The 23,003-nt window shown below is 31.2% G+C and overlaps 3 protein-coding genes across 8 annotated transcripts in view; all 3 read right to left on the bottom strand.

Moving 5' to 3' along the window:
* The window catches only part of Sap47 (Synapse-associated protein 47kD), a 107,296-nt gene extending 102,670 nt beyond the window's left edge, over nt 1-4,626 (bottom strand). For 4 of the 6 annotated variants that reach the window (XM_070305768.1, XM_070305763.1, XM_070305766.1 and 1 more), the window contains exon 1: nt 4,233-4,626. In XM_070305768.1, coding sequence (XP_070161869.1) covers nt 4,233-4,375 — 143 coding nt within the window. In that variant the 5' untranslated portion in view covers nt 4,376-4,626. Of the gene's footprint in view, nt 1-3,452; nt 3,636-4,232 lie in introns of those variants that run through there. The other 2 variants (XM_070305764.1, XM_070305765.1) reach the window with 2 other exon arrangements.
* A 1,974-nt stretch (nt 4,627-6,600) lies between these two features.
* LOC138938822 (uncharacterized) lies at nt 6,601-13,367 on the bottom strand. Its single transcript, XM_070306127.1, has 4 exons — nt 13,088-13,367; nt 9,135-9,175; nt 8,069-8,265; nt 6,601-7,566 (listed from the first exon to the last, which is right to left on the bottom strand). The coding sequence occupies exons 1-4, from the start codon at nt 13,170-13,172 to the stop codon at nt 7,503-7,505; spliced, it is 387 nt and encodes a 128-aa protein (XP_070162228.1). The 5' UTR covers nt 13,173-13,367; the 3' UTR covers nt 6,601-7,502.
* Nucleotides 13,368-18,740: 5,373 nt separating this feature from the next.
* On the bottom strand, nt 18,741-22,790 carry LOC138938589 (apoptotic protease-activating factor 1). The gene is made up of 7 exons (XM_070305682.1): nt 21,700-22,790; nt 21,486-21,535; nt 20,921-21,398; nt 20,753-20,823; nt 20,303-20,627; nt 19,796-20,215; nt 18,741-19,711 (listed from the first exon to the last, which is right to left on the bottom strand). The coding sequence occupies exons 1-7, from the start codon at nt 22,741-22,743 to the stop codon at nt 19,181-19,183; spliced, it is 2,919 nt and encodes a 972-aa protein (XP_070161783.1). The 5' UTR covers nt 22,744-22,790; the 3' UTR covers nt 18,741-19,180.
* Nucleotides 22,791-23,003: the final 213 nt, after the last annotated feature.

Genomic DNA, 23,003 nt, shown 5'->3' with positions numbered 1-23,003 from the left:
GCTTCCATAAGATACGCATTTTTCATTTGCATAACATTTTCGCTAAATGTTTACATTAACTTATACTTCACGGATCACTTTCCTTTGACGATGTATTGCAGAGGGTATATTCCTAAGTAATATACACTTTGAATTTTATGCCCCTCGCAGTATCGTATTAAATTATTATTAAAAATAAAAAATGAAAATTTAAATAAAAACGTGAGCGAGAAGAGGCTCCGGGGCATTAACCTAACCCTGAATCTAATTTCACTAACCTAAACCTAATTTCAATTTAAAATCGGAAGTGGGAGTTTTTGGGTTAGGTTAGTTCTTTTCGGAGTGAGGCTCCGCCTCTTCCTCGCTCATTCCTTTGTTTTATAATAGAATAAAATTATAAAATACATGGTTTGGAACTTTCCGCATAAAAGTTTGAAATAAACCAATTCGATATACTTGCATATTTAAATTAGAGCTGGTAATTTTGCTTCGAAGACTTCGGCATTCGAACCTTCGAAACTTCGATACTTCAATCTTCGAAGTTTCGAAAAATCAAAATTATTAATTATTAATTTAATATAATAGTAATAGTACCGCGATTACTTATCGAGGTACATATTTATAAAACTATATGATAAAATTCAAATAAAATTTTTAATACTGCAATAATTAATGTCGAATAATTACAAATTTTTTTGAGGATATATATTAATTAATTCCTTTTATTTACAATATTTTTAGCATTCCCTAAATGAATTCGCACGAATATATCGCTTCGAAAAAATTCGAAGATTCGAAGTTATCTTCCGAAATTGGTAAAAGTAACATCCCTAATTTAAATCTCTAAACGAATGTGTAATGACAAAAATTTTTTGAAAATTATTAACTTATATAAATCATAATCTTAAAAACGTATGTCAAGATTAAGATCATTGGAACTAAAAATCTGCTTTTTTAAAAATATTATTTTTACAATATTTCAAAATCGCATATCTCAGGAACCAAAAGAGAGGGCCGCAAAATTCAAAACATATATTAGTTAGGAATATATCCTCTAAAATATATAAAAATATGAGTCATTAAGGTGTTTCCCACCATATATGACGTGCACACGTGTCTTTTGTAATTTAAGTAGTAATAAAATATTTATATGCCATCCCCGCGATTTCAACGACACCGCAATAACGTACATACATACATACGAGCGTTTCGATCCTGTACCGCGAAATGATACGCGTGCATCGTGACAATGACAGTGCGCGCGTCAAATGTCAATACACACAAAGCGACTAGTGCATTTGCGCGAGATCAATTCCCCGCGTGTTCGACCAACGTCCACCTGGCGAATATATTGGAATTCGCGAAATGAAAACCGCGATATGCGTGCCTCGATAATAATGTCGCTCGTTCGCGCATGTGACATCATCGAGACTCTATTCGCGATGGAAGTTTAATCGCAACTATATGTACAAGTAATTTTTGTATTTATTATTATATTTTTTAGTACCCTATTATTTATTATGTACTATTATAATTAAGGGTGTTTATATTCTAGAAAACCTGGAATTCTCGGGGATTTTTCTTTTTTGTACATGAAAAAAATTATAATAAACAATTCTCATGGAACTTTACTAATACACTGGGAATTAAAAAAAAAAATTCTCTCTTTGATGATCTTTTGCTCTTATATCGCAAGTAATCCAACGATTGGCCAAGTTGTGAGAATTATATTAATTAGTATTTAAAATATATTATAAATATATATCTATCTTTCTCCCCGTTTACGCGTATATTCCATATCTTTACAAGATATTGAATATGTAGTATATATTCTTCATTGTAACTTATAGTGATAAAAAAATTTACCATAATTAATGTGATTTCGCAAAAAGTTTGACTTGCGCGATATTTAAATGCTAGGAGTAAAATAATATTTTTATAAATTAAAGAGAGAGAGAGAGAGAACTCGCAATCGAATGTATCAAACCACACATATCTATACCCATACAGCACCGAAAGATTGCAAAAACGTTGCACAGATCTTACATTGAAACATTGTAATATTGCATAGAAGTTGCGAAATGTTTCTGCAATGTTACTGCAAGCCTGCGGCAACGTTGAAATGTCCGCCCTCAGAAATATTTCAATGTAAGACTACAGTAATGTTACGGTGCAATGTATTTGTAATATTTAAATACATTGCTACAAATATACAAAACGCTTCAAATTCAATACATAAACTTTGAGAACATATAGAAACATCCAAGAGAGATAAGAAAAAAGATTATGAATTTACGCAATTACAACGAGTTTTTTCTCGTCTCTCGTGGATGTATTTATATATTCTCCAGGTTTATCTATTAAATTTGAAGCATTTTGCATATTAAAAAATTATTATCAAATTTTTGCTTTTATATAAAAATGGGAACTATTAAACAATTCTCTGTTATCTAATTAACATCGCTATTTTATAAATTATTTATAAGTTTAAGAAATCGATAATGATTAAATAATTTAATTCATAAAAATTAAAATTTTATTTATATAAATATTAAACTCCATATCTTAAGTAGACAATAAACGGATAATTTTAACTTTTTTCGGATAATTATTTGTCCGATTTCTGAACACTCAATTCAATATCTGAATTTCCTGTGTTGGCATTGTATCAGACAAATTAATCTGATAAAAATAGTTATTATACCTTTAATATTACTAACCGCTTTTTGCAAGCTTTATATAACCATCGTGATTAAAACTTAAATACGGGATAGATAACGCAACGCGCATAGTGGTAAACGAACGAAGTAGCGATTATCAAAAATTGTCTTTTGTAATGTTTTTGAAATGTTGCTGTAACATTCTCATAAAATATTACAATTCCATATTCCAATAATGTCTCAACAATATTTCATTGCAACTTGCAAGATTGTAACATTGCTGCAATGTAATTGCAATGTTCTGTGCTGTATGGGTAACGACCTATCAATAACGCATATTCCATCGCGGATGGTTTCAAATATGTTGTTGCGTCAAAACTGCGAAATTAACTGCACACGCGTATCAATAATAATAATAATAATATTTGTTGTATATCGATTATCCATCTCTCTCTCTCTCTCTCATCAAATACCTCAAAAACTTTTTAAAAATATGAAAATAGAAATCATACGATAACACATAAGATCGTCATTACCTGAGTAAAGGGAAAAAAGAAAAAGTGTAAAAAAAAAACCGAAAAATAAGTACTCGGTTTTGACAGTACATTAAATACTCTTACAAAAAAAAAAAAAAAAAAAAAAAAAAAAAATCGAAAACTGCGTCACAATTATTCTGCACAATCGTAAAATTTTAAATTGACACGCAGTTAAAGTTAGATAGATATGACGAGGATGAATACCAGGATTATGTATTACGTATACGAGAAATTGCGTTTGTCGTTGCAATTAGATGTATATATTATTGCGACTTACATCGAAACGATTCGATCTGCCAGATAAGATACGAGGACAGGTTGCAGATGGAACTTTTCGAAGTTAAAATCGTTTAACTCCTCTATACTCGAGCGAGAAAGATTTCAAGAGATAATACAGCCGTAAGTATCCAGAAATAAATTCGACAGTCTCGATTCGCGCGAGACATCGTAGCGCTACTCTTTATGTAAGTCGCGGGCGTTATTGATCTAAGGCCGGTTCTACAATAAGTCGTATGTATAAATCGTATGTAATTAGCCTTAAGCAAATTGACCAACCACGGTCAATTTTTTTTTGAAATTATGAACTGTGATTGGTCAATCTCCTTACGATTAACGACACATACGACTTATTGTAGAAACCGGTCTAATCTCGAGAATGCATTGGTCGCTTTTCAACGGCGGAGATAAATAACTCGTACTCACTTACGTTACATAGAAAATGACCTTTATTTCATTCGTGACAATTGAAACGCGCGACAGTCGCCGATCGTCGGGATTTTTCTAGGCTACCGCCTAGAAAATTGAATATCGCACATCGACTTCAACTGTTTTTCTCGTATCGTGTTAGCAAGGGGGAAATTTCGAGGGGGGGGGGCCGGAATATACCCCCTCCCCCCTCACTGTCGAAGTTATTCGGCTCGGAAGGAATCGATCTCGCGGTGAACGGCTGCGGAATTCTCGCGGCTGACATTTCGTTATCGGAAAGAGATGTCACGCGCAGATCCGGGTCAACGATATTGCAGGTTATGGTAGATAACGGAAGAGGGAAACGGCGTACCTGGTATTATTCTTTTTCTCGAGATCCACGACGCTCTCGGCATCCGGGGAGGTGGCGGCCTTCTGCTCGCCTGTCATCTCGCTGTCGTTCTCGGGCTTCTTCCCCATCCAATTGGACACCTGATTCGTCAGGCCGGAGAACATCTTGCTACGTGCGTCAACGAGCTCGCTTCTGGAATTTGCACCTCTCTTCTCTCTCTCTCTCTCTCTTTCAGATTCGTATCCCTCTCTTAGTCTCGAACCGACGACGTTGGGCTCGCTCGAAGTACTCGAAGCGGAATCGAACGCGGATGTCACCGAAGCGAAGACCTCGCGGGACCGGAGTGACGACGGATACACGGCGTTATCTCGTCCACCCTCGCGACAGTGCAACCACGAACTGCGTAAGTCGCACGTGCGCGCCGCGCAGCTCGCACGGCGCACCGTCGCGTCGGCCCGTCGAACGGTGGCGACGGTGGCGCCGGGGTGGCCTTGCGCGGCAGCTCCGCGAACTGAAGTCACCGTTCATCGATTCGCGCGACACGCGACTGCCGAGCGCGAATCGATGAACGATTCGGGGGTGTAAATTACACTTTACGTGGGCGAAACAACGCACGGGGATGATGTGTCGCAGAATTTTTTTAGATAATGCGCTTAGATTCTTCAAATGATTGATTATAATATTGCGGATGAGGTAGCCAAATCGAAAGCAGATCCTGCGCAAAGTATCCGGTGGAAAATTTATAATAAAGATACATGCTTTGTCAGAGCGAGATTTACACGAGATCTGTATTTAATAACATAGACACAATTCTGCCAATTAAAATCTAATCTCTTTTTTTATGAATATAATATAAATATATATTGACATCCATTAGATGATATATATTTCTTGATGAATAATATTCAGAACATACATATATGTACAGGGTGTTTCAAAATTAAATAATCAAACTTGGCCAGTATGTTTTATGTGGATGAAAACGTTTTATTCTATAATAAAAATATTAAATACACGTGAAAATAATATAACAAGCTCACTCTTGAACCAAGAAAAGTCTAATATATAATCTCCACATCCATATAAATATATATACATATACATATACATTTACATACATATATAAATATATGTATATAAATAAGATTTTATATATAAATATATAAAAAAATATCCGTATATAAAAATATATATTTTTTTTACAATTATATATAATTATATGACGTTATCAAATAAATAGACAAGATTAGTTTGGCATTTATTGAGTTAAAACAAGGTAGATGTGAAATTCGTTAAGTATTAAATTCGATCTTTCAATGATGTCAAATTTTTATTAGAAACATAGGATAACATTTTGAAATGGAAGACTAAGCAAATATATTTTCTTTTTTTTATGATATGATAATAAATATGTAATAAATCAATAATGTATTTGTTATGTATATGCCATTTTTAGGCACCAATGTTTATAATTTTTTGATTCTGGATATACTGGCAAAGTTTGATCCTTAAAAAACATTTTTGTATATATCATATAGATATAGCATGTTTTGATACATGATGAAAATAAATCATTTATTTCTCTCAACAGAGAAGTATACAAATATAAATACATAAATAAAACATGTTTCAATTTTTTCATAACGACAATCTTCAAAAATGTAATTTTGAAATCAACATTTTTTTTTGTTTAAAAATAATTAAAATTGAATTTAATACATAAAACTGAATTTAAGATATGTTCAAAAAACATTATCAATATGATTATATTTTACGAAAGTAGATTTTCGTTTTGTAAATCAGAGTTCCGATAATTTTGACATAGACAAGTCACAAATTATCAGCATATATACATATATATATATATATATATATATATATATATATATATATATATATATATATATATATATATTATCGACAACCAATATATCTTATGTAATCCAGGTACTGTATAACTTTATCAAAATTGATATTATAATGATTAATAACACAAATTTACAAACTTAAAAGCTATTGACGAATCGTAATCTTTATTGTATCCATGGTGACACGAGACTGTCGTCGCGGAAATATGATAAAAACCATTAATCAAACAGAATGTCTACCTTGATCGGTGATGTGAAATATTTGTGCTCAGCGTTCGGAGGATGAATAGACTTTAACGTGCATTATTCTCATTATCGAGCACGCCACTTTTCTGCGTCTTAAAAGCAAGGTATGATAATCAAGGAACGAAACATCACGCCGCGCGCTTTAACGTCTAACAACTTACCATTATCCATAAATATTTGCGCATAATTCAACATTTTACAGGTTCAACTATATACATATGTGCTGCTGAATTTCGAATGCGGTTGCTCGCTATACATTTCATAACACAATGATATTAAAAATATCTTATAATTTATTTCAACTAATCAGAGCGAGGCAGTTACAGCAATAATAAGTGAGATATACACTTTTGTACATTCGTCCATTCTCCTTTGAAACGTCGTGTAGTGTCGATATGTCGGGCGGAAGCACCGTGGGTATTCTTACGTCGCGAGATGAAACGCACGTGACGCATAACGGCCGAGGACAAGTGTATGTATGTACAATCAATGGGACCAGTATGTACGATGTGGTCAAATTTGCAATGTCTGTTACTTGCTAGATTTGGCAAGACTCCAGTCGATCGTAGTTATACTTAATCTAAGCGTACAATATTGATTTATTACGTAACGTCAACGTTACGACCAAACATTATGCGTCATACGTATCACAGTTTGGCATCCAAAAAACTCAATCGACATTACATAAAACTTGTAACTTGTTCCGTTCGACTCATCTTATGCGATAAATAGATAAAGGTATCTCGAAGAAGTTTAGAAGACGTCCTAATCACGACGCCAATTAAATATCATTCAGATGTCAGATTGTTGCTCCAGATCGATTTAAATGTCTTTTTAGAATTATCTTCTTCTATTATTCCAGACAATATTCCAGACGGTTCGCCCTATTTATAAATGTCTATAATGCCTGATTTACTAATAAATCTGTCTCTTTAAACGCAATTATACATTATATGTATATACGATTTTAAGAAATTTAAGTAAATTTAATAACTTGATGATTATCTTTATATTTTCTCGTTCGTCATTAAGATATATTGGTCAGATAAACTAGACGTCACTAGACTATCCGTCTCAACAAGTTAAATAATAACGTGAACGTTTCGCAAAACGCGAAAAATTAAATATATTCTTATTTTCGTCCCCTAGGAATGTACAATATCTAGTACAGTTATCATTAGTGAGCTACGTTTGATGGAGTCGTCTTCGTAGCCTCCAGAGCTTCTTGTTGGTACTGATACCTGAAACAAATGTTGATTCGGTAAACTCTCGGAGTAAAAAGCAATCAACGATTGAAACAACATCGTGTTCTATGACATTAAGCGAGATAAATAATGCAAGACGTCGTGCGCAAATGAAACAAAGAAACAAAAAAGTTAGCAGACTCGTTTGCTTAACTAATTCCTCTTGTAGCGTTAAATGTTTTACAGAAACGCGTATAAAGATAAACGAGAAACCTCGTTTCTCTTACGTACATAAGACTTATTAGAGGATGAAAACGAAATAGAGATAATAAAAATAATACTCAGGAAACATGATATTTATATAAAACTCTCGAAATACAAATCTCAAAAAAATGCGGATTTATTAAACAAAATTTATAAATAGCGCGATTTAAGGAGGAATTGAGGGACGGATCAGCTACATCAAAAATGAATAAATGTAATATATTTTGAGATTCAATAACGTAACCGATCCGTTTACTTCCTGTTTAAGACACGTGTCGAGATATGATATATTCACCTCAAAGCTCTCGTAATTTGGTATATAGCTGTAAACGCGACGAAGAGATTCACGCTAAAAAGACTCCAATTTCTTGGGATGATGACTAAGGAATATCTGGTCCAAATCAACCCCGTAATGCCCAAGGCACCAGATTGACTAACGGAAATCTTTTCCGCTGGCCTTTGTAGATCACCGAGGCCGGCAATGACGAGCCCCTGCAGATTGCAAAAGGAATAATATCTTATAATCATGGCATTGTCTTTCTGCTTTAAAAAAAAAAAAAATAATAAACAAGAAATGAATCTTAAGCATTATATGATGCGGTATAATTTTAAGTTGACCGCATTTCCATTTGAATTTTATGTATTTATTTTTTTACAAGTTGGTAAACTTATATAAATAAGAAATTGTTTTCGTTACACAGTCGTCGATCTATACAGATATAAATAAACAGCGAGAGACATGGCAATCGAATAAATTTTGTTCTACGATTGATATCACGAATTTTATATTTATATTACTTTTAATTTAGCGCGACATTATAAAATGTCATTCGCCGTTAAAATAAAATGTATATATATAAAATAATAAATATACGTATACACACACGCACATACATATATTATTTTTAATATATATATATTTCAGAATTGCTGTAAAATTACCAAATTGCAAGAGAAATCGATATAGTACGAATGAACACAGCATTTAATTTAGAGCATTTCTGGTACACACGCCTACATTTTTGCCAATATTGCATTACGTAATTGCCTTGAAGCAAAACTGGTTTGTATACTAGTTACATACAGGCATGACATTATTCAATCATATAACGTTTTGTGACAACGCTTTTTTAAAAATTGGACAAATAAAAAAATATTTCTTTTTTTTAGACTGTGTGAAAGAGAAAAAAATTTCAGATGTGAAATTGAAATTTATTACGAAAATCAATAATTTATATTTATATATAACACTGTGTTTGAATCTCTGATTATTCAGATTTTTATATTTACTAGTTAATTTATCGGAATTATAACGAGTCAATGAAATTGATATATTGAGAAGATAAAAATGTATTACTAACCCATTTGAAAATCGGCGCCCAGAAGAAGATGGTCTGCGGACCTAAAAAGGACATGGCGATTAACACAAATTACAGAAAATATAGGTATTGTAACACTCTTATAATATACAATGCATTTAGTCAAATGTTGTGCCATGCCTGCAACATGTTTTCCTCTCAATTATCTCTCGCGTGCAATATTCTTTATGACTCACTCGATGTTTCATAACGCAGCAATTTTAGTTAGAGATAATAGATAAATACAGAGAAAAATATATCCATATATAATATTCGAATATACGATCACTGCAGACATGATAATCGATGCCACATACATTCGCACTCACTAGCGTAACTACAATGTTGGTGGCCCCAGACAAAAATTGAATGGGGCCCTTCGCTGGGACCCATGATATAGGGGTCAAATTTATAGATCATTCCAAGGTCAACTTGAAATTTTCAAATGGAAACGAAACCCCTATTTTTGACAACGAAAACGAATAGAACAAGATTAAGGCAAGATTGGTTGTTGATCCAGCTATCTAAGTAATCTACGGCTCACACAAAACCCCCCTCCTTTTTTCTTATACGAGCTTTGGACCGTCAATGGCAAGGTTGTTTTGTTTTGTTTATTTTCTTTGCATATTTTTGTATTTTTTATCTTTATAAATATTTTTTATATTTTTTATTTGTTATATATATTTTTTATATTTTAAAATTATATTAACCTTTTTTACGAAAACTAAGAAAAAAATTTTCAAGTTTTTTTTTAGCTGTGTATCCTCTCTGGAACCTGCAGCTCTAGGAGGGCTTATTGGTAAATCGCCCACTGTTTAAACTAAAATGGCCGTTGATTCAGCCACCTAAAGTAAGATTGGCCGTCGATCCAGCATTCTTTGAAAATATTTCTGAAATGGCAGAAAGGAGTAAAGTTTATTTGTATAGTTAATATTATGTAACGATGCTATCAACTAAATATAAAGACTACCTATACAAAGTAAGCAGTGTTCATTTTATCAATCTCGATGGAGAATTATTTCTATTTCAATTTTTATTAGATATAAAACGATGAATAAAAAATCATTTTTAAAAAAATATCATTAGATTTCTTATTAATTTCTGAATCGGTCCATCCCCACCACCTAGTAATACCGTTCCGGCTTCAATCTGGCAGCTCTGAGAGCGGGCCGCATCGCCTAGCGGCAGCGGCACGTACTACGGAAGCGACCGTATGTACACGCTCCACTATATTCATTTCGAATAGCATGTTAACAGCCCTGGATATTTAAGGGCCTCTTCCAAGCTGGGGTCCCCGGGACGTGCCCGGGCTTCCCGGGTGGTAGTTACGCCACTGTTCGCACTGCTCCGACGTTATTCGCTCTATTTATCCGAGTTTCCGCTCTAATAGCGCGAGTAAATTTGTTAGAGAGTAGCTTTAACACAGACCCGCCGAAGCCTTGTCTCCATTCATGTTGTAATTCGGCGATGATGCGACCGTTTCGGCGCTAATGATTTTGGCGAAAAATAGGACAACTCGACGTCAAATATCAGATTACATATACAATTGGAAAGTTTGTGTTTTCTTGTTAAAAAACATACCGGTTAAAATTTTTTGTGTTAACCCATACAGCACCGAAAGATTGCAAAAACGTTGCACAGATCTTACATTGAAATATTGTAATATTGCATAGAAGTTGCGAAATATTTCTGCAATGTTACTGCAAGCCTGCGGCAACGTTGAAATGTCCGCCCTCAGAAATATTTCAATGTAAGACTACAGTAATGTTACGGTGCAATGTATTTGTAATATTTAAATACATTGCTACAAATATGCAAAACGCTTCAAATTTAATACATAAACTTTGAGAACATATAGAAACATCCAAAAGAGATAAGAAAAAAGATTGTGAATTTGCGCAATTACAACGAGTTTTTTTCTCGTCTCTCTTGGATGTATTTATATATTCTCCAAGTTTATCTATTAAATTTGAAGCATTTTGCATATTAAAAAATTATTATCAAATTTTTGCTTTTATATAAAAATGGGAACTATTAAATAATTTTCTGTTATCTAATTAACATCGCTATTTTATAAATTATTTACAAGTTTAAGAAATTGATAATGATTAAATAATTTAATTCATAAAAATTAAAATTTTATTTATATAAATATTAAACTCCATATCTTAAGTAGACAATAAACGGATAATTTTAACTTTTTTCGGATAATTATTTGTCCGATTTCTGAACACTCAATTCAATATCTGAATTTCCTGTGTTGGCATTGTATCAGACAAATTAATCTAATAAAAATAGTTATTATACCTTTAATATTACCAACCGCTTTTTGCAAGCTTTATATAACCATCGTGATTAAAACTTAAATACGGGATAGATAACGCAACGCGCATAGTGGTAAACGAACGAAGTAGCGATTATCAAAAATTGTCTTTTGTAATGTTTTTGAAATGTTGCTGTAACATTCTCATAAAATATTACAATTCCATATTCCAATAATGTCTCAACAATATTTCATTGCAACTTGCAAGATTGTAACATTGCTGCAAAAGAATTCGATCGTTTAACTTTGAAACATCCTGTATGTCTCTCCTATCAATTAATATTATTTGGTAATATTTTGGTTTCATCTATATCAAAAAGTACACACGTATATCTGTGTAGAGATAAATTCGCGCAATTTGCATACCGATAAGTGTCGCGAATAAATATCTTCAAGTACTCTCTTCAGATTGATAACATCGCGGAATCGATAAAATTCAGCATGGAAAATGTGAGTAGGATAAATCGCGCGAGTTTATTATAATCCAGTATGCAGATATGCAAGACCTAATTTAAGAATACATTGACCTTGAAGAAAGGCAAAATGCGTGTCGCCAATATCTTACGCAAGTCTCGCGCGATAATAAAAGATGCGGAAGGAACGCTTGCGTCTCACTGATCGATAAGATCGAGATAAAATAGCGATTAAGTAGAGCAACATTTCCGCGTTATATTATTTCACGGGAAAAATAGAGAATACACTTTGCAAAAATTAAAAAAAATTCACCAGTCATTGCTCCCCAGATAGCACGATATATTCTTTGACTATTCTATTTAGCGTCAAATATATCGAATGTTTCAAAAAGAATTGATATGAAAACATAGGTCCAGAAATGCATTGTTTTCGAATTATCGCCATTTTTACATTGAAATTTCACATTGTTTTGTTTTCGAATTCTTTAGTTAAAATTGAAAGAAGAGATGGTCTTGTATCTATTTATTTTTTTTATTTTATCCTGAGTAGTTCTAAAGCAGTCCACAACTTTTATTTGACTTTAATGTTGTAAAATTCATAAAAACCATCCCCTTTCAATTTTGACCAAAAAAAAAAAAAAAAAAAAAAAATTCGAAAGTGAAGCAATTTGAAATTTCAACATAAAAATAGCGATAACTCGAAAACGACGCATTTCCAGACCTAATGTTCGTACCATCTTTTTCTTATTTTTAAGTTCCCAATATCGTACGATTGATCTCCACTTTTGAAACATCCTGTATACTATTTTGAGGATATTTTTATGGAATTATCTATAAATCTTGGTGGAATATTCTTGTGTTAAAAGAATATTTTATAAATCTGCTTTTAGAACATTGCATTTAGAACGATCTCATCTTGAAGTTATATGCGGATTCATAGATCGTTTTTTGTTTTTTTGTTTTTTCGCTCTATTAGAATATTCAAATATTCATCGAAGGATATTTATAGAATGTTTATAGAATAAATGTATGCTATCTGGGTTCAAAGATCAAAGAGATAACAAAAATATATAGAGCGAGCGTTTTTAATGTCCAATCTCGAAGGGAAATACTATTTAGCGTATAGAGGGTATACACATTTCTCTCTCTCTCTCTCTCGGTACATCATGCATATACAGACGCACGTGCTACCCTGCTACCTGATCGATCACTCTACTCACCAGCTGGATGTTTCCACAGAGGCTGCAGTCCTTCGGGCACGAACTTGCCGATGGCGTTCATCGAATTCCTATAAATTACCGACATGGTCCTCGAAATACGGAGATTTCGGCGGATCGATTCAATACTTCGCGTAGAATAAAATAGAGGACGATCGCGGAAAAAAAGGCGCCCAACGATCAATGGGACAAGGCGATCCGAACGCTGCGACCGAGAGACGCAAAGTGTCGCCGATTGGTCGCGATGACGCTCGCGCGATCTTGCTTCTCGCTCACCTCCCTCGACCTCGCTTGCGATTCGTAAGAGCGAGTTCTCTCTAACCTAACGTTCTCTCTCTCTCCTCCTCCTCCTCCTCCTCTCACCCCCACCCTTCTTCTACCCGTTGACGATGAATTTGTGCGCCTGACTTATACGTACGCGCCAGACTTTAAATATTGTCTGGCTGCCACGAGCTATGAAATCTTCGACGCGTGTATCGTATGGAAAACCAGAGGTGGGACGAGATTGGACGCGAAAATTGACCTCGCTCTCAAAATTTAGTAAGACAGGGAAAATTAATATAAATAAAAGACAAAACAAATTATAAATTACAAAAAAATTTTTTTGTTTTCTCAAAGTTAAGCATTTTTCATTTTTAAAAAATTAAATTTCACAAAAAATTGTATAGAAAAAGATTAAATCTTCAAAAATCTCTTCTATTTATATAATTTATATATAGAAGAGATCAATTTTTTGAAATCGTATAATTTGAAAATTTTTTTAACTGAAAAATTTAAAAAATTTTTTTTTAGATTGATAATTTTTTTAAAAATTATTTCTATTAATTCTCAGAATGTTTTTTTTTCTTTTTTTTTTTTTTTACTAAATTTTGAGATATCTATATAATTTGCGGATACAGCCACGTTTGATGAAAGAATATCTTTTTAATGTCGTTTTGAGAAAGAAAATTTTTAATGAAATAATGCAAAGTGCTATATTATCTTATATTATCGGGAAATGATAAAACTTATAGTTTGTTGCGATATAATTAGAAGAGAATCTGTTAAAAGGTAATGGAATGACATGATAAGATAAGTATTTCAATTATCGCAAACAAAGCACCCATACAGAACCGAAAGATTGCAGAAACGTTGCATAGATCTTACATTGAAACATTTTGTAACATTGCATGGAAGTTGCGAAATCTTTCTGCAATGTACTGCAAGCCTGCGGCAACATTGAAATGTCCGCCTTTAGAAACATTATGTAAGACTACATAATGTAAGACTACAACAATAATGTTACGATGCAATGTATTTGTAATATTGAAATGCGTTGCTACAAATATGCAGAACGCTTCAAATTTAATAGATAAACTTTGAGAATATGTAAAGACGTCCAAGAGAGATAAGAAAAAAGAATTGTGAATTTACGCGAAATTACATCGAGTTTTTTCTAGTCTCTCTTGGATGTCTTTATATATTCTCAAAGTTTATATCTATTATACTTGAGACATTTTGCATATTAAAAATTTATTATCAAATTCTTGGTTTTATATAGAAATGGAAACTATTAAACAATTTTTTGTTATTTAATTAACATCGCTATTCTTTTGACAGTAAATTCTCTTTTCCCAATTTGAAGATTATCATTTATTACAAGTTCCCAATTTTTTCTATCATATATTTTTGTCAAATTAAAAAATTCTCTCTCTCTCTCTCTACCCATACAGCACTAAAGCTTGCAACAACATTGCTGCAATATTGCAATATTGCATATTGTAGTTTAATGTTGCAGAAATATTACAAAGACATTATTTTACAATATAACTTTAGTAATGTTACAGCAACATTCCAAAAATATTCCAAAGAAAGTATTCGATAATCGCTAGTTCATTCGTTTACCGCTATGCGGCGCATATTGCGCTATCTATTCCGCATTTAATTTTTAGTCACGATGATTATATAAAGTTTACAAAGAGCGACTAATAAGATTAAAGATATAATAACTATTTTTATTAGCTTAAATTGTATGATATAACCTCAACACAGAGGGGACTCAGACATTGGACTAAGAATTCTTTTAATAGTTTCCATTTTTATATATAATCAAAAATGTGATAATAATTTTTTAACATGCAAAAAAGATACTTCAAATTTTAATAAATAAATTTTGAGATTATATGAAGACAAGAGAGATGTGAAAAAACTTGTACGCGTAAATCCACCACAATCTTTTTGCATATCTGAATATTTCGGATACAAAGAGATTATGAATTTATAAAATTGCAAATTGAGTTTTTTCTTATTTCTCTTAGATATTTCTTTGTCATTGAAGGAAGTCGAATGTGTACCGAAAAATTTGCAATTTATAATTTCGTTATTATTATAATACAGAAAATCTATATACGCACTAAATCCTGATTCTTATATGCCTAATTTCTTATTATTTTTTTCATATGTTAAAAATATTATGTCGATAAATATACATAAAGCATTATTGCATATATATTATATTGCTATGTTGCTGCAATATTATATTGCAATATTTCTGTAGGCGGACATTTTACTGTTTGCTGCAATATCATAACAACGTTGCAGCAACATTTCGTAATGTTTCTGCAATGTTGCAATCTTGCAGAAAAATATTGCTGCAATGTTGTTGCAATCTTGCGGTGCTGTATGGGTATTAATTCTAAATAAATTCCATCTAAATTAATTGAAAAATGTTTTGTTATTATTTTGTTTTGTATACCCTGTTGTCTCCCTAAAATTTAATTCGCAAAGAGTCTTTCTTTTTCAAAATCCGTTAATGTATATAACCTACAGAAATGCTTACATTAAAAAAATAACAAAACAGTCTTAATTTGCAAACAGACACAGATGAATGCTTACATCTCACGCGAATGTAATCGACATAAGTTATTATCAAAATTCTGAATGTCACGTTTGTTATTTATATGTAAACATATCTATAATGTATTCTCGGATATATATATATATATCTCGCCTTTAGTAATCTTGACTAGTCAGTCATCGTCCGCTTATCGATATATGTATTTGATAATTTAAATATGTACAATCTGTCCAACAACTCACTCGTCTCTCGGAATTTGTATATAAGAGGTAATTATATTTTAACTTTCTCTTATGTGTTTGGACTTTGCTATGCGTTTGCTCTATTATTAATTTAAAAAAGTATTATTTTGTATTAATTGTAGGATTTTCATATTTGATTGTACCTAATATATGTGAATTCTCCGCATATACGTCTTAAATCTCCTGGCCTATCAACTCCATTTATTTATTTATATAATTTTTTCCACAACCTTATCATCTCTAAGTAAATTTGCTGGAAATGGTCCGAAAAAGGAACCGAAACGTTTGTTTTTAATTCTTGTGTAAAAGTGATTAAAATTTAAATAAAGTTAAATATCCGCTCTACCCACTTGCCGCGCTGAATCTTATTTATCTTTTCGCTAAATTATTAATTTTTTCATTACCATATCGTTTTTATTTATTTATTTCAAGCTTATCTTTTCATGCTATCCAATAAGTCAAGTTAGGGACTTAAAAATTCACTTTGAAAAAACAAAATAAAAAATATACAAATTTTTGGCGCAGATAAGAGGCTGCTATTGAATAAATGAAACAATGGACAATATATCTTCAAAGTTTCCATCACGCTCACTCGATCCAAGACAAGGAGATCACAGGATATTTTCATATAAGAGAAGAGAAAACATTTGTCATATAAGCGGTATTTACTGTCCTTGATATAAGTATAGTTGAGTTATATATGTATATTACATATGTCGAACATTAGAGATATTTCAATGAGTGATGTTGCGGAAGACCTTGCTCTTGCTGACATTGGCCGAGAGTTCCGAATCGGATACTCGGATGTTCGCCAAGTTGTCTGTTTTTCTTTTTCTCTTTTACAATGGGTAAATTTTCTATTAATAAAACAAAAGTATTTGTTCCCCGCATTTTGGCAATGTGATTTGAAGAAGTATGACTACAGTTTCGAAATATATATCTATGAGAAATGTCTTACATAAATATGCCTTTTTTACATATTATCATATATGCCGAAGAGGGAAAATATATTCCCAGGTAACAAATAAAAGTAATCATTTTGATGTAATATTTGACGTCAAGTGACCACTTTTGCTACCTGGCATGAATTTAAATTAATCGCAAAATTAAATATTTACTATATAAGTATGGATTGTGTGCTAATGTGCGTGTGGACTAATAAAATCAAGCGAGAAGAAAAGTGAAAAATTTTTTTCAATAATATAATTTTATATTTTTAATGATCAATTAATAATTTTTTTATATAATGATTTAATATTCATACATATGTATGGTATTTTTATAGTGATATTGCTTTTTTTGGACAACAGGCGTAAACACAATTGGCATCCGTTCTTATATAATCAAAGATTTAAAGCAGCTTAAAATATATCGTGTGTGTGTATTAGCATTACAGAAAACACAAATATACACAAGCATTATGTATATAATTTTTATTATATCGATATATGTTTGTAACAATAATTCAAAATATACAATACAAAGCGATTGTAAATAACGGACAAATAACTGATTTCAAAAAATGTGCTTAAGGGATTAAAATATATAATGTCTAACTGATCAATTGCTCGTTTTTTCTAAAAGTTCAGTTTAGCTTGTGCTCGCAATACATTATAAATCCACAATATATTGATAGTTTTGAATATTATGTATAAAAAGCATCTCTTATTGAAGTATAATTATTTTCTTTGATGTATGCAATAGAAGCATATAAGATCGTGCAATACTTTATGTGATAACTTAACAAGATCGAAAAGTGCTTTATTCCGTAACACTAACAGAAATAAGAATTAACAAATCGAGATATATAGAAAAAATAATAAAAAATCTATTACAAAATTCTATCAAAGATAAAGGACACGCTTATTTTACATAGTTATGAGATACAACTATGAATTTGATGAAACTTTTCCAATTCCAATGTTTCAACATTAAAATAGATACAATCTAATACAATTAGATAGAAAAGTTTCAATCACAATATAGCTTTATAAGGACAGCAATATAATACATTATACAAATGCACATATTAAAAGGGTTCTTACATATTTATATATTATATATATATATATATATATATATATATATATATATATATATATATATATATATATAAGGCACATAAATTACATGTAATACATTAAATATGTGTATGTGTGTAATGCTATTAATTGCCATATATACATAGCGATTATTTAACTGGATGGATCCAGTGAAATTCATGAGCAGTCATTTCACATTGATCAGTCTTATATTCGTTAAATCTTTAATATAATACAAAAAGCAATGATTGAAGTCTTCAATATAAAAGATACAATTGTCATAAACACATATATTATTCATTCTAAAGAACTTTCTAAAATACTTTCAATAAAAATGATGTAGCATTTATCAAAAATCAGCAAACTTGCAAGAGGATAAAAATATATTTGTAAAGTATGTATATTTGGCAGCTTAGTATATTTTAAAGATATTTAAAGGATTTTATCGATGGCACAAATATATTAATCCAACTATTCTATTGTAATATATTGTAGTAGCACTTATTAGACATATAGAGAGCAAGAAAAGCTCCATTGTAAAAAAATGCATGTTTAATAATGAGCTTTACCATATAAGTAGTAAGTTACGACTAATTTGTCGATAAATGCAAGTGGCAGCGACATTGATATTAAGTATGGAATATAAATAGGTATATGTGTATACAATTCATTAACGTAAACTTGAGCATATGTAATATGCAGTAAAACACAGATATTATGTCATTATAAACATTCTAGATACACATATTAATTTTTGTGTATCTTATTATAATCTATATTGCATTATATATTAAATTAGCATTTCTTTTTTTAATTTTTTATATAACAATACAGTATTACTGTATATTTCAGATTGCAATAACCAATACAAATGCATTGGTAATCGTATTTTTTTAAAATTTGTATTTACATCCTGCGGCAGTAATACTATTATCACATATAATTGCACGTTTGCAGTATTGCATATTACATTAATTCATCTGTATAGTTTTGAAATATTGTAATCAATGAGTTTAAATGTACTAATAGATCCATACATGTCAATTGTAATGAATTTGGAAAAATCTGTAGAAACAAGTAGTTTCGTGTCTGGATTTGGTGGTAATTCGACAACTGCTAATAATTCTGGTACTTCAGGATCTCTGCCTATTTTGTTTATCCAATATTCACTCACAGTGCGAACGGCACTGACAGTAATATCTATGTCTGATATATTATTATTTTGTAAATTAGATATATCGGCATCTAGGCTTCGGCTAGAAGGTATTTGTAGGTTCCTAAATGCATTTAAGCTGAGTGATGGAGTACTTATACTGGACCTAATACCCATTCGACTTCTCTTTACATTACTCTTTGTTAAAGCAATATTCCACCAAACTAGTTCATTATTTGTCACTGAGAGTAAAATCGGAACCTTTACGGTAGTCGGAGCCCAAAACAATTGTGTAATAGGATTGTTATGGAAAGATAATTGAATGATCTCTGTCCGCTTTCTGATATCAATAATCTAAAAATGAAAGAGCAATATTAAATTTGTATCACAACATGTAATTAATAAGCTAAGAAATCGTGAAAAAAAAAAAAAACTTACAATGATTTGTCCTCTTTCAGTTCCAACAGCAATATATTGTTCATTTTGCGAAATATCACAGCAAGTTGCTTTCCATGGAAACAAACAAGTATAATAAGGCTGTTCATTAATTTCTATACAAGGTAGTAATACTGTTCTATTTTTGCAAAAGCAGTATAAAACTAATTGGTTTGATTCATTTAAGACCGCTAAATAAGTTTTGTTGTGACTAAAACAACTAAATGTAACATCTGAAGACAGATCAAATGGAACTTGACTTATTAATTCCGAAAATATAGTCTCAGTGCATTGATTAAACCAAATCGTTTTTATGTCACTCTGTGTTATTATTGCCATATGATTATTATTTAATTTGTGAATATCGATTATGTGTCCTGCAGGTATATCGGTTCCGAATATCTGTTTAGAATGTTGCCACATCTATTGAATAAAAATTAATAAAAATAAAAATATAATTAATTTTTTAAATATTTTAAATAATTGAATTAGAAATTATTATATACATACCATTAAATTACTATTGTTCCATCCACACATTATTACATTACAGTTACAAATGTTTATAATCTTCAGAAATATATTTAATTTTTCCAGCTTCAAAATAGTATAGGATGTTTCATTTGTTATATCATATAATATAAGATTATATTTTTCTGTAACATATACAACTTCCTTTCCATCAGGAGAAAGTTGTAAGTTTACTATTTTTTCTTTTGACTCAACTTCTATTGTTTCTTCCCCATGTGAGATTATTATTTTCTTCAGCTGACTCTCTTTGACTATAATGTCTGTTTCATCATAAGGCTTAACTATTGCGTCAAATAAACATTTCCTATAATTTAACAAAAGAAATGGTGCTATAAGATTTAATTAAGTTTAAAATATAAAGTATATATATATGTAAGAGAGAAAGAGAGAAAGAAAAAAGAATGTAAAAATGATGCATAAATGTATTACCTTGGTATTGTATTTGATTCTTGTATTGGAAAGTTCCACTTGTAAAATAATCTGTTTCCGTTTCCGCATATCTGAGAGAAAAGAAGAAACTATTAACCGTTTCAAACATATAATCTTATAAAAATATAGTTAAATATATAACTAAATTAATAAAAGAAGAATACGTACAATATGACAGCCTTCTTCTTCTAAGCAATAAGTATCTAAGGATGTGACACGACTTTTGTAAATAGCGATAAATGGATATCCACCCGAGGTTTGCCATACATTTATAAAACCCGCAGAATCAGCCATAATCATATATTCACCATCATAAGTTATAGTTGCGCAAACATAAGTTTTAGGACTATTTTCAATGAACACCTTTCTTTGTTTACAGAAACTATGCACATTGTCCCCGTCCCACCACCATTTTACACATATAGCTTGCTTTTCGGTAGCAATCATTAACGAGTCATTGTGCCTGGGTACATGATGAAAAAAAATGACCTTTTCGCTCTTTAATTGTAGATTGTAACAGGCAAGATATCGATAAGCAGTGTAATCATCGCTACAATTGGAGTATACAGTAAAGGCCATCTTTGATTCATCTATTACATGTAATAACAAAGCTTGAGCAGTAAACGCTATTTTCGTTATGATTTCCCTGTAACAAATACATGCTATATTATGTTATATTAATACGCACAAATGTGCGTACACATCATCATTTAACATATATATGTACACTTACGTGGGATCTTTTTTTATAGTAAACACAAGTTCCCCCTTTCGATTCCACATCTAAAAAAAAAAAAAACATATAAGACATCACAGAGAGAGAGAAACACGAATAATACATTATATATATTACATTATAATTTTTCTAAAAAAAGTATATTACACAATAAAAGATAAAAAACTTTATTTTGTAAAAGAATCATGTGTAAAAGATTAAAACACAGTACCCGAATTTTTGTTTTGTTAGTGCACGCAGCAATGTATTGGTCTTCGTATCCAAATGCCATGTCTAATATCATTTCATCTTTAATCGAGAATTCTACTACACTGTCATCTAAACCGTTATTGTTTGTAAACATGTTAGACCAGGCACTTTGTTTTTGTCGTGGGCTCTCCATATGAGTATGACCTTGATCACTGGGTTCAAATGCATCGTTTAACAGAAGAGGAAATAACTTTATTATGCCAGCACTGCTCAATGATAAGAAGCAATCACCATTCGTAGATACAATAAGTTTTTTAATTGAACATTCTTCATTATGTCCATTAAAAATTTGTTGCTGCATGTTTTTGCAATTCCACAAAATTATTTTACCCCTTGTAGTTCCAATCAGAATCAAATGAGAATAATCTGTGAAAGATGACGTGCAGATATCCATTGATGTTTCGTGAATTAACGATATATTCACGTTTTCGAGAGTTTTATCATGAGATAAGTATAGATAATTCCCTTTTCTCATAGCTAATTGTTTGGCAGTTTGCGTAACATAGTCTTGATATGGATGGTTCATTGCGATTTGAATTATATCTAAGCATTTCTTTCGTCTATGTTCTACTATAATGTTTGCTTGTTCTTGAAGAAATCTTTCGATATTAGAGAAATGCGCTTCGTACTCGTTATTAGAGCATGTAATATAGCTTTTGTATTTTTGTAAATCCAGTAATAGATCTGTTAAACCCGAATGCATTATTTTAGCTTGAATGAAACTGAAGTCCAAATAAAGTTTCGGAAATTCCTCAAATAATTTTGCTTCCTCCAAATGGTGGCCAATATAAGAATAAATATAATTATCATCTGGCAATTTTGAAAAATCATTATTGCAATGTTCGCGATATTTCTCAATAACAGATTTATGCATCTGTATCAATTCGTCTTGTGTTAGTTTAGTCCTTAGATGACATAGCAATAAGTCATGCACACCATAAATATAACTTTTCAAATCCTTATTCCATTTTTTTGCTACAAGTGATTTATGGCACAAATCAAGCATCAATTCATCAACTTGATATATATCTTCTTCTTCCCAGAGAATTGATAGAGTCTAAAAAAAATTAAAAAATGGAATTATGAGAATTATTGAGAAAGAAAGAAGAGAGCATGAAATTATTACATGGATTTATATCATGTTATTATCTGTAGACGGAAATGGGTTAAAGTTACATAGTTTTAAGGAAAACATATATAAAATGGATAAAACAAAATCTTTTTAAGTGAAGGCGTGTTGAGTACTCTGCGTTGATACCACTGCTT

Source organism: Polyergus mexicanus, unplaced genomic scaffold, assembly GCF_030449975.1.
Source record: "Polyergus mexicanus isolate NDT 795.1 unplaced genomic scaffold, iyPolMexi1.0 SCAF_13, whole genome shotgun sequence".
Taxonomy (NCBI): domain Eukaryota; kingdom Metazoa; phylum Arthropoda; class Insecta; order Hymenoptera; family Formicidae; genus Polyergus; species Polyergus mexicanus.
Note: the sequence above shows the minus strand (reverse complement) of the source record. Positions and strands in the feature narration are given on the sequence as shown.

Excerpts from the sequence above, each read along its gene's own strand:
- LOC138938822 (XM_070306127.1), bottom strand. The coding sequence starts at position 13,172 with ATGTCGGTAATTTATAGGAATTCGATGAACGCCATCGGCAAGTTCGTG. Across the intron at positions 9,176-13,087 it reads TCTGTGGAAACATCCAGCTG|GTCCGCAGACCATCTTCTTC; the intron begins GTGAGTAGAGTG and ends TGTCCTTTTTAG. Across the intron at positions 7,567-8,068 it reads CAAATTACGAGAGCTTTGAG|GTATCAGTACCAACAAGAAG; the intron begins GTGAATATATCA and ends CATTTGTTTCAG.
- LOC138938589 (XM_070305682.1), bottom strand. The coding sequence starts at position 22,743 with ATGCTTGATTTGTGCCATAAATCACTTGTAGCAAAAAAATGGAATAAG. Across the intron at positions 21,536-21,699 it reads CTAACAAAACAAAAATTCGG|ATGTGGAATCGAAAGGGGGA; the intron begins GTACTGTGTTTT and ends TTTTTTTTTTAG. Across the intron at positions 20,824-20,920 it reads AAGAAGAAGGCTGTCATATT|ATATGCGGAAACGGAAACAG; the intron begins GTACGTATTCTT and ends CTTTTCTCTCAG.